Source organism: Lissotriton vulgaris, chromosome 7, assembly GCF_964263255.1.
Source record: "Lissotriton vulgaris chromosome 7, aLisVul1.2, whole genome shotgun sequence".
In the NCBI taxonomy this organism is placed as follows: Eukaryota; Metazoa; Chordata; class Amphibia; order Caudata; family Salamandridae; genus Lissotriton; species Lissotriton vulgaris.
This window is the reverse complement of record NC_141695.1, coordinates 1,612,400,935-1,612,413,570: the sequence shown is the minus strand read 5'-3', so window position 1 is coordinate 1,612,413,570 and position 12,636 is coordinate 1,612,400,935. Positions and strand designations below refer to the sequence as shown.

Here is a 12,636-nt window from a genome sequence, read left to right as displayed (position 1 = left end):
CTTGTGTTGGTAGAAGACCAGCACTTTTAAGCACCAATACAATACTTGTGTTGGTAGAGGACCAGCACTTCTCAGCACTAGTGCAATATTTGTATTGGTAGAGTGTCAGTTCTTCTCAGCACTGGTGTATTACTTTTATTCGTAGAGAACCAGAGCTTCTCAGCACCAGTACATTACTTGTATTGGTAGAGAACCAGCACTTCTCAGCACCGGCACAATATTTGCATTGGTAAAGTAGCAGGGCTTCTGAGCACTGGTGCAAGGTGTGCATTGTTAGAGAACCAGCACAACTCAGCACTGTTGCAATGTTTTCATTGTTATAGAACCAGCACTTCTCAGCACTGGTGCAATGTTTGCATTGTTAGAGAACCAGCACTTCTCAGCACCAGTACAAAACTTGTATTGCTTAATAACCAACACATCTCAAAACCAGTACAATACTTGTAGTGGTAGGACACCAGCACTTCTCTACACCAGTACAATATCTGTATTGGTAGAGAACCAGCACTACTCAGCACCAGTACAATACATGTTTTGGTGAGTACCAGCACTTTTCAGTACTAGTGCAATACATCTACAGGTAGATTACCAGCCCTTCTCAGCACCAGAAAAATACTTGTATTGGTAGATGACCGGCACTTCTCAGGGCCAATACAATACTTGTGTTCGTAGAGGACCAGCACTTCTCAGCACTGGTGCAATATTTGAATTGGCAAAATATCAGCACTTCTCAGCACCAGTACCAAACTTGTATAGGTAGAGGACCAACACTTCTCTCGCAGCACTAGTACAATTCTTGTTTTGGTAGAGGACCAGCACTTCTCAGCACTAGTCAAATACATGTATTGGTAGAGGACCAGCACTTCTCAGCACTAGCACAATACTAGTAAAGGTAGAGTTCCAGCAGTTCTCACCACTAGTGCAATACTTGTATTGGTAGAAGACCAGCACTTCTCAGCACCAGTGTAATACATGTATTGGTAGAGTACCAGCACTTCTCAGCACTGGTGCAATATTTGTATTAGTAGAGGACCAGCACTTCTCAGCACCAATACAATACTTGTGGAGTGGTGTGGCTCACTGGTTAGAGGTGGCAGACCCATAAGCAGAGGACGGCCCGGGACCAGGGTTCAATCCCCGACGACGTGGCAGGGTCGTGAACCAGGGTCAGCGGACTCGATAATTCTCGCCTCGGTGCCTACTGTAACCAGGGATCACACTCGGCAACTCTGGGCATTAGCTTGCCTCATCTCCACAACGGCCCCCACAAACGCCGGGGATGCCTGGTTTCACCTTGGAAATACCCAGGAGGGAACGTCTCACAGGGAAAGCCAGGATGGGTTCCCCAGCGGTCTATAGCGCCAGGACACCTCCGGGTAGCAGTGCGCTTTACAAGACACGCACATTTGCATTTACTTGTACAGGTAGAGGACCAGCACTTCTCAGCACTAATGCAATATTTGTATTGGTAGAGGACCAGCACTTCTCAGCACTGGTGCAATATTTGAATTGGCAAAATATCAGCACTTCTCAGCACCAGTACCAAACTTGTATAGGTAGAGGACCAACACTTCTCTCGCAGCACTAGTACAATACTTGTTTTGGTAGAGGACCAGCACTTCTCAGCACTAGTCAAATACATGTATTGGTAGAGGACCAGCACTTCTCAGCACTAGCACAATACTAGTAAAGGTAGAGTTCCAGCACTTCTCACCACTAGTGCAATACTTGTATTGGTAGAAGACCAGCACTTCTCAGCACCAGTATAATACATGTATAGGTAGAGTACCAGCACTTCTCAGCACTGGTGCAATATTTGTATTAGTAGAGGACCAGCACTTCTCAGCACCAATACAATACTTGTGGAGTGGTGTGGCTCACTGGTTAGAGGTGGCAGACCCATAAGCAGAGGACGGCCCGGGACCAGGGTTCAATCCCCGACGACGTGGCAGGGTCGTGAACCAGGGTCAGCGGACTCGATAATTCTCGCCTCGGTGCCTACTCTAACCAGGGATCACACTCGGCAACTCTGGGCATTAGCTTGCCTCATCTCCACAACGGCCCCCACAAACGCCGGGGATGCCTGGTTTCACCTTGGAGATACCCAGGAGGGAACGTCTCACAGGGAAAGCCAGGATGGGTTCCCCAGCGGTCTATAGCGCCAGGACACCTCCGGGTAGCAGTGCGCTTTACAAGACACACACATTTGCATTTACTTGTACAGGTAGAGGACCAGCACTTCTCAGCACTAGTGCAATATTTGTATTGGTAGAGGACCAGCACTTCTCAGCACTAGTGCAATATTTGTATTGGTAGAGTACTAGCACTTTTCAGCACTGGTGCAATATTTGTATAAGCAAAATAGCAGCACTTCTCAGCACCAGTACAATACTTGTATTGGTAGAGGACCAGTACTTCTCAGAACTGGTGCAATACCTGTAGTGTTATAGTTCCAATAATTATCAGTAGTAAATGGGCACTAATCGTGGATAGCAAGCATCTACACTTCTTTATGTCTATTTAAGGCTCTGTTTAAGTGACGTGAAAAACAGGAGAGAGTTTTCCCGAAACAACCCAGAAAGGACTGGGAAATAGTGACACCAAAAGAGGGGGGTTTCCTTTCTGTGGTTATTAGATAATGTTTGTACAATAAATCAGACCAATAGAGTAAGACCACTGTTGCGGGACAAGTTTTACAGTATCCTCAAAAACACATACCTTTAGACCAAAAGATGTATCAAAAATTGTCACATTTATTTAAAAAGAAGAAAAAACAAGCATTGGTATTCAAAGATTCAAACAGTTTCATGTAAACAGCAAAATACATATATATACTTATTCTTCCTAATATTACAGTATAAAATATTTTTTTAAAAACAGAGTTGTCGACGCGTTTCCAGAGGAGACCGGGGAGACCAGGCTGGATCGCGTGCTAGGATCTTAATCGAGGTGAAAAGCTCGCCCGAACCAACCAAAAATTGGAATCAATTTATAAGAAGGTTCCAGAACATTTCGAGGCGACCTATATACACATAAAGAAGGCGCGCGGAGAAGTCTCCACCTAATAGTTTAAATTCTGCACATCAATATCAAATCCTCCAGATGGTCAAGCAGAGGTGAACATATAAACTAAAGGAATATTTCACTCCAGGATCAAGACTGGTATAGCAAATTGAAAATGCTTTAAAAATTTATGAAGTTTTTAACCATAAGTCCTGAGGAAGGTGTTCGACCCGAATAAGCACCGAAACGCGTCGACAACTCTGTTTTTTTAAAAATATTTTATACTGTAATATTAGGAAGAATAAGTATATGTATGTATTTTGCTGTTTACATGAAACTGTTTGAATCTTTGAATACCAATGCTTGTTTTTTCTTCTTTTTAAATAAATGTGACAATTTTTGATACATCTTTTGGTCTAAAGGTATGTGTTTTTGAGGATACTGTAAAACTTGTCCCGCAACAGTGGTCTTACTCTATTGGTCTGATTTATTGTACAAACATTATCTAATAACCACAGAAAGGAAACCCCCCTCTTTTGGTGTCACTCTGTTTAAGTGACCACCTACTGTAAGGTGTGCTCACACCCGCTAGTGGTACTCTGCACTGTAGCAGGGTTGGACTGGGACAGAAAATAGGCCCGGGCACCAGCATAAAAGTGGTCCCGGTAGTGAACCTATGTTTGCAAATTAGGCCAGCATTGAACTTGTAAAGACACAATGTATGAGTATTTTGAAAGGTATGGGAGACTGCATCCTTTTGTGTTTGTGCAGGCAATGTTTGTGGAAATATCATAGAAATCAACAGTAAAAACCAGCCCACCTGGCCATAAAACGGTCCCACAAAATGCTAAGAAACCGTCCCTGACACCATTGGAGACCACACCATCAAGCACTGCTTCATTGCCCTATAGGCTAGTCCGACCAAGCCCTCTAGGCGAAATGTAAATCAGTACGGCACTTATACCTGTTCCAAATGTGAAAAAGATGCATTTTCCCAATAAAGGCCCCGATAAGTGCTTGACCAACAAGGGTAAAAAAAAATGCTGAGAGTTGATGCCAGAGCAATCACTTTGCAGGGACCTAGGAAAAAGTTAAGAATCCAGGTAAGATCGTCCCAGATTTTAAACTTTGGTTATTTGGTCTATGCACAATGAAGAATTTTAACCACCCCTGATTTCAAACCTGGGTCATCTGCCATTGTGCACAATGTAGAATTTTAATGGCCTTGATTTCAAACCCTGGTTTATACAGACAAAAGAATTTACCTGTCCCTACTTGCATACCTTGGTCATCTGGTCTACGAAAAATGAAGAAATATAACAGTACCTGATTTCAAACATGGGTGGTCAATGAATATATTTTCCCCCGGGATCAGTGTATCTCACAGAGAAAATTTAACTTGTGCACAACATGGTGGTTTGAAAATGATACACAAAATCTTTGCCTTTTCTACAAAATCCTATTATTTTACAGGAGTAACTTGATACACGTCTGTGTAAAAGAGCTGAGTGCTGTGTTGTCTGTGGTTTCAGATGGGAGTAGAGCTGACATTAATTTGAGGCGGTCTGAAGTCAGACTCTGTATGTCACAGCACCAAGCCAGCCCTGATCACCGCAACAGATGACATCCGCACCCTACTCGACAGAGGAGAATCAGCTGCCCTGATCCTGCTGGACAGACATGTTTGATTTTGCTTTCATATAGGTGGACTTATAATTGTTACAAATGTATCCAGAGGGAACAATTCAATCCCACAGTGGCATTCTTACACGTAATAATGTTTGCCCTATTCTAGAGGACTTTCCCAGAGAAATTACATGAATAAACACAACTTTAATCAATGAGTTTCCCTGTGGAAGGGTGTATTCGAAGATAATTCACATTCACAGTCATTAGTAGGAATATTGTGATTGTAGAGAACTTACCGACATTATTGACTTGCATTGAGACATGGCAGGGTACCAGAGGACCCACCCTTGTGAAAAACATACCCAGAGGAATGGTACGATCGAGGGCAACGCAAAACGACCACCACCACGAAAAGAAGCTGATCGAAAACTACTCGTAGCAATCACTTATCAGAACAATAGTGTTCTTGAAGACCTCTCACACAAAACATTTGGGGCCAGATGTAGGAAGGCTATTACCGGTCGGTAATGGCCGAAATTAACGAATTTCGACGTTACCGACCGGTAATAGGTTTTTCTAAATGAACGATTAGGTAATTTACCGAATCAGTAATTTAAGGAATCGGTGAATTACCGATTTCTTAAATACCGATTCGGTAAATGACCTAATTCATAATGTAGGGAGCACTTAAATGCGTGTTTATCCCATGTTAGGATTCGTTATTTACCACCAACTACAAGTTGGTGGTAAATAACGAAAACACCCTGAAAAGCAATTTTATGCAAATTGCTTCAGTGCCATGTTGCAGACATACATGCCCTTAGGGCATGTATGTCTGCAACAAGTGCACCCATACACAATTGAGGGGTGCAACAGGGTGTCAAAGTGACACCCTGCCACCCTTCAATGTTTTCCCCCTTTTACCGAATCAGTATTTACCGATTCAGTAATTGACATTCAGGCCCATAGGAATGAATGGCAATTACCGAATCGGTAAATACTGATTCTGTAAATACCGAATCTTAACGATTCAGTAATTTTTACAGAATGATTTGCTACATAGCGTTTACCGATTCGAAAATACCGAATCGGTAAAATTTGGTATTTTCGAATCGGTAAATGCCTACATCTGGCCCACACTGAGAGACATGGCATGACCAAAGACAACTCACATCAGCCAATTACCAAGATGAATGGTTTGTTAAAAAATTACTTAGAACAACCACTTAACCTAGGAATGGTGTCAGCAAAGATGGAACACTTGAATGGATTACCTGGAAGATTGGCATGATTGTAGATTAGTCATTAATGTCTTACTTAAAGAAATGGCAGGATTCAGGAGGGCTCACTAATTCAAATAACACACCCAGAGAAATGGATCAGTCCTGGAAGATTCACTTAAGTCAGTGACGTACTAGCGGAATGATGTGATCTCAAAAGATGGATCTATATGACCGACTCACCCTGAGAATGGAGCTACACCAAAGGGCCCACCTACGTAAATGACTTACCCGGAGGAATGGTACAATCCCATCACGGGCTATGGCCTGTAGGAGACGTGGCGCTCCGGTGAGACTCTGCAGACCGGCTCCACAGGTGGAGAAGAAAGACCCAAACACGATCACCCATGGAGAAGGCCAGGCCAGGGTGCCCACCACAAGATTCCCATTCACGGCCTCTCCGAACCTGCAGTCAAAGAGAAATATCATTTAAGGGAGAAACAGCACTTATGGGCAAAGCAATAGTCTTAGGCAGAACATGGCAATGTCGGGTTTCGAACCTTCGTGTTAACTAATAAATAAGAAACAGGACAGAAATAATTCCTCCCAGATATTATGCTTTATTTTTTTGGTAGCAGTGATATAAAAATGCCTTTCTTTATTTTTAGGTCTCGGCTAAAAGACGCGCGTAAGCGCGTCTCCGCCGAGATCTTATGTCAGCGAGTAGCAGTCCCAGGAGACAGTCCTGGCCACGCGCATCCTTCCAGGCGATTTGTAACTGGAACGCGCGCTGTGGCCAGGCGCTGTCTCCTGGGAAGCGCAAGCACCACACACGCATGCGCATACACACACACACGCGCCCATGCACGCACGCACATACATACATACATACAGAGACACCACCCCTGACTCATACACACACGCGCGCACACACACAAGTGCACCGAGGGCCCCCCTCCCCCTCCCCCGCCGTCACAGTCGCACACATACATACACACACACACACGAGCATACACACACACAAGTGCACCAATCGCGCTCCAGCCGTTTGGAACTTACCTTACCTCAGCACGCGGCGCCCAACCTCCTGCTGGCGCGGCCCCGGGGCTCTACACCGCTCACAGGAGCCCCGGGCCGCGAGACGCTACGACTCCGCCTGCCTCCTCTTCCGGCGTGAACGTGGCCCCGCCCCCGTCACAGGCGACCGTGCCTGACTTCCGGGGCGGCCGCGAGTTCAATGAAATCGTGAGGGGTGACAGAGGCCAAGATGCGACGGGTGCAAGCGGCAGCCCCCTTTCGAAAGAAGCGGAGGTCAGTAAACAAGAGCTCTGCAGTGAACGAGGCAGGGGATAGGTAGAGGCAGCGCTGCGAAGGGGGGTCAGTGGCGGGTTTCTGTGCGCTACACAGTTTTACACCGAGCTGAGCAATATGCCGACTGTCGCCCAATATGCGCTGGGATGTGAAACGACCCCCCAGTTCCAAAGTCCGAATTCCATAATAAAGCAAAATACTATATACCCGAGTGTGACCTAAAAGCACACAGGGTCAATCAAACAAAGTTCTTGTTTCACTTAAAACGTAGACCAGCTTGTCAGCAGTTTCTGGAGCAGGCGTTTCTCTGCCATTATTTCCTTTTTTTTGTCTTTTTGTTTTTCACTTTCCCCCCCTACTATGATTCTCTCTCAGGCAGATTACTGTATTAGCACTAACTTGTAGCGCGGGGGCCCCCTAGCCGTGAAATTAGATAATTGGAACCCCGTTTTCCCTTATTACGATATAATGTACCGAGGAAGAACTGCCCGGGCAAGCAGCCTTCTGAGGACACGACGGCCGGGGATAGCTTTTGAAACCAATTCTGTTTGCATACAGTTAAGTAGCGTGCTCATCCCAATGTACCCTAAACTTTTTCTTTTTGGCAGGCATGGAAATAGATCTGGGGAGGGGTCGTTGGGGCTCACGAAAAAATGGGATGAGTAGGTTAAGATGCGAAACATCAATTCAAGCAAAACGTCCACACTTCACCAAATTGTGTCAACCATGGCAGACCCATTCGGTCGCTAATCTCCCTGCATTTGTAGCGCTTTGAAGAAACGACATCTGAAAATCTGGCTATAAGTTTCAAACTCAAGTTGTTCTTACACGCATGCCGTCCTGTACGTTTACCTGCGATTTCCCTAAAACCGTTCAGAGTGGTGAGTGCAGAGTGGTGAGTGCAGAGTGGTGAGTGCAGAGTGGTGAGTGCAGAGTGGTGGTGAGTGCAGAGTGGTGGTGAGTGCAGAGCAGAGTGGTGGTGAGTGCAGAGTGGTGGTGAGTGCAGAGTGGTGGTGAGTGCAGAGTGGTGGTGAGTGCAGAGTGGTGAGTGCAGAGTGGTGAGTGCAGAGTGGTGAGGGCAGAGTGGTGGTGAGTGCAGAGTGGTGGTGAGTGCAGAGTGGTGGTGAGTGCAGAGTGGTGGTGAGTGCAGAGTGGTGAGGGCAGAGTGGTGAGGGCAGAGTGGTGAGGGCAGAGTGGTGAGGGCAGAGTGGTGAGGGCAGAGTGGTGAGTGCAGAGTGGTGAGTGCAGAGTGGTGAGTGGTGAGTGCAGAGTGGTGAGTGGTGAGTGCAGAGTGGTGAGTGCAGAGTGGTAAGTGCAGAGTGGTGGTGAGTGCAGAGTGGTGAGGGCAGAGTGGTGAGGGCAGAGTGGTGAGGGCAGAGTGGTGAGGGCAGAGTGGTGAGTGCAGAGTGGTGAGTGCAGAGTGGTGAGTGCAGCAGAGTGGTGAGTGCAGCAGAGTGGTGAGTGGTGCAGAGTGGTGAGTGGTGCAGAGTGGTGAGTGGTGCAGAGTGGTGAGTGCAGAGTGGTGAGTGCAGAGTGGTGGTGAGTGCAGAGTGGTGGTGAGTGCAGAGTGGTGAGTGCAGAGTGGTGAGTGCAGAGTGGTGAGTGCAGAGTGGTGAGTGCAGAGTGCAGAGTGGTGGTGAGTGCAGAGTGGTGGTGAGTGCAGAGTGGTGGTGAGTGCAGAGTGGTGGTGAGTGCAGAGTGGTGGTGACTGCAGAGTGGTGGTGAGTGCAGAGTGGTGGTGAGTGCAGAGTGGTGAGTGCAGAGTGGTGAGGGCAGAGTTTTATTTTTGATTTAAAGAAAAAAAATGTCATGAGCAATGCCAATAGCTCTACCTTTAATGATGCCGAGACCATTGCATTGCAAATGCTTGTTTCAAGCAGGAACTGAAATCCATTAAGGCCATCTTCAAGTTCTCACTAATCAACCTGTTTCTTGCATCATTCGGAACCCAGTTTTAATTGAAGCCTGTCATTAAAGTTTGCTGTCCTACTGAGGTAAAGAGCCTTAAAACACATTGCTTCGGCTATTCAGATGCTCAAGACACAACTGCAGGAGAGCATCTATGACAAAGGAGAGGTCCTTTTATTGCTAGTATAGACTGCAGCAGACGATGTATAATGCTATTGGAACCTTCCAATCACTCAGGCTAGAATGAAAACTAAATGTTGTGAAACAGGAATAACATTGGAATGTTGGAGTAGAAGGTCTATTCCAGCTCTTATTGGCCCTTGCCACTCAATTGTCTTCAATGGAGCTCCCAACATTACAATGTCAAAATATAGAACTATAGGTTGATTCTGGGGTCTATACCATCTGTTAATGCCCCTCTACGTGACGTATGGAACTAGAATAGCATAATCAAAATTTACTTTGATAGAATTATCACATCCTATATACAGTTTGCTAAAATATTGCCGTGGTGGAGCTAATAATACAACATCTGTACATAATGGGGCAATATTTTTTCAAGCAATATTTAGAACATGATATTTCTGTCAGACACTAATGATGTTTTGATGTACACCCTTCCTGAGTTATTGGGTTAAGCCGCAGGTGAGGCCCTATACAGAGGGCGCGAGTCTACAGCCCCAAGCAAGAGAATGATGCTATTTACTGTTCCACCCACTGAGGGCAGAATTTTCTAAATGAAAATGGAGAAACACAAAGACAAACAGAACTGTTGAAACATAAGGCCTATACCAGTCATTATTAGCCCTAAGCCACTTTATTGTCTTCAATGGAGCTCTCAACATTCCAATGTTTCAATTGTGCTTAATGCCATTCTGTAATGTACAATGGATTTTGAGTAACTTGCATTACAGTGTTAAGTTTTACTTTCAATCAGATTTGCTCTTCCATTTATTTTTTACTGATAACATCACTATTTACCTTTATAATTTGATTATAAAAAGTGGGATTCTGCAGTGCACGTACATAAGCCTGCCTCTACTTTCTTTATAATTGACGACTTCTGGTGCTCCCAGTTACAGATTCTAAATGAAAGACGTCAGAAAGTCAACTGTAATCACTTATTACAGTTGAGTTCTGATGTCACAATGCCTGATGTCAGAGGCAGCAATGGAGGTGAAAGGCAAGCCAGGACATAGAGCAGCTGTTTAAAGCGAATGTATGACGGTATTCTGCATGCGTGTAGAATGCATGCCTTCATAAAGCTGTCATTAGAACGAATGGGTCTTTACCACAAATTCGTTCAACAAGCAAGTCGTTTTAACCACTTGCCTTGGGGGGTGGGGCGCTGGATTTTTGGAATAGTTTAATTTACTATTCCAACTCCAGTCTGAGCAACAGTGGGGAAGGTGTTGGACTTTAATCCACTACCATTCGATCAATGCGCCCCCGAGAGAAAGTCGTTGTTTGTTTATGTTTGTTTATGTGTATAAGCTTATATAGCGCGTGAATCACCCCCAGCGGGGTATCTCGGCGCTAGCGAATTTGCATAAGAAGTTGAGACGATATGCTATGCTAAAAAAGGGCGGTTTTCAGAGCCCTTCTGAATTTCAGGTAATCAAGACATTGTCGTAGGGTCAAAGGGAGCTGATTCCATATTAAAGGTGCCTTGTACGAATAGGCTTTACCTCCTGTTAGTGTCTTTTTGATCCTTGGGATTTTGAGCAGGGATTTCAACCGAGATCGCAGGTCCCTTGGGGAATGTATTGATGAAGCCTTTCCGTCTGATAGGAGGGTCCGTTTCCCCATTTTGTCTTATGTGTCAGGCAGCAAATCTTAAACTTCACCCGTTTCCGTACAGGTAATCAGTGTAGTTGTTGTAGGAGGGGAGTGAGGCTGACCTGTAGGGTGTGTTTGTAACTAGGCGTGATGCAGTGTTTTGTACCGATTTAAGGCAGATTCGTTAGCTGCGATCAGTAGAGCATTGCAATAATCTCGTTTACTCAGTACCAGGGCTTGTATAAGAGTCTTTCGTAGGGAGTCCGGGAGATAGGGTAAAGCTCTTCTCATCATGCCCAGCACATGAAAGCATGCACCAACCGTATGGGTAACATGTTCTTTCATTGTTAGAGTCTGGTCGAGACGAATCCCTAAATTTTTTGCTGCCGTTTTTGGGGCAGGAACAGTACCCAACTCTTTGGGCCACCAGTTTGGCGCCCATAGAAGCAAAGCTTCTCCGAAAAGCATGATTCCCGTCTTGCCGGCGTTCAGTTGTAGAAAGTTGTTGCTCATCCATTGTGAGATGGCCAGCATGCCTGAAGAAAATGAGGCATGACCTGTCTGGGATGTTTTAATAAAGGAGAAGGTGAATTGTTACGACTTGCGTGCTAAAGGAATGCATGCTAAAGATGTGTTCGTTATATTGCAGGCACTGTGAAGGTACAGCGTGATTCAGGCTGCACCCTAAAGGATGTTTACTGTTTAAAGCAACGAAAATGAAAGGTTGCTTTTCATTCTTCTGCTCTGTTTCTTTTTTAACTCTACGTGCCACACAGAAAGTAGAAATGTATGGCAACATGTTTATTTTTTGCACTCCTTGAGAAATTACAGAAAAGTGAGGATCCTCCTGCATCTTTCTACGTTGCCTTTTTTTAATGACTTCTATTCAACTGCTTCTAATTTATTTTTCAACAACTCGCTAACAACTTTTTTAATGTGTTTAATTTTTCAATAGTGATTCTATTTTTACTCATGTTTGCAAACATGTTCTCTCATTCATATGAAAGTGCTATGCATCAAGGATTTAAGTGGTTTCTGGGAAAGGTGATTGTGTGACCATGCACTATAAGGGCTAAAATACCCCCTGCAAACATCATAAGGATATTGCAAGTCACCTCGGAGATCCATAACTGTATAACGGAAATCGGCCTCTGATCTCGTTCGTTTATGTGGCCATGATACTCCTTGTGGACTTGCAATATCCTTATAATGTACGGCAGAGGATACTTTATCCCATACATAGCAACAAGATTATTGCAAATCTTATAGTTTGGCACCCACTACTGTACCTAGTTGTCAGTGATGGAAGGAGTAAAAGGAACATATTCGAGCATCCCTCCACTGAGTTAACCCTCATTCTGATTAGTGAGGAAATCCCAATTTGTGAGCAAATAGACATTTGTGTTGAATCCAGATTCCAATTCTTTAGACAGATGCTACACACTCACAATTTTTAACTTGCACATTCTGTATAGTTAAATATTGTGCTATCAGAATATCATGGACAAAATATGGAAGACCAACATATGAACATGTAAGTATATATAGGCATGTATAGGCATATTTTAATTAACTACGGTGACCCGCCGCTGTGAGGCGGACCCGCGGCGGCAGAAAACTCAAACGCTGATACCGGGACAGAAACTTTCAACAGTGAGTGTTGTGTATTGACCAGCCACTGCAGCACTCTTGGCTGATATGAAGCCAAGAAGGGATTTGGATTCAAAACTTTAATCATAAACTGAGCAACAAAAAGCCCACTGGGGAAGTTATTTTATGGACTGCA

At 44.7% G+C, this 12,636-nt stretch overlaps 1 protein-coding gene across 1 annotated transcript in view; it reads right to left on the bottom strand.

Annotated features, from left to right (window-relative positions):
* Nucleotides 1-12,636, bottom strand: part of SLC12A5 (solute carrier family 12 member 5) — an 814,812-nt gene that overhangs the window by 167,911 nt on the left and 634,265 nt on the right. Inside the window, exon 12 of the mRNA XM_086932544.1 lies at nt 6,144-6,318. Within this exon, the coding sequence (XP_086788670.1) occupies nt 6,144-6,318 (175 nt within the window). The remainder of the gene's footprint in view (nt 1-6,143; nt 6,319-12,636) is intronic.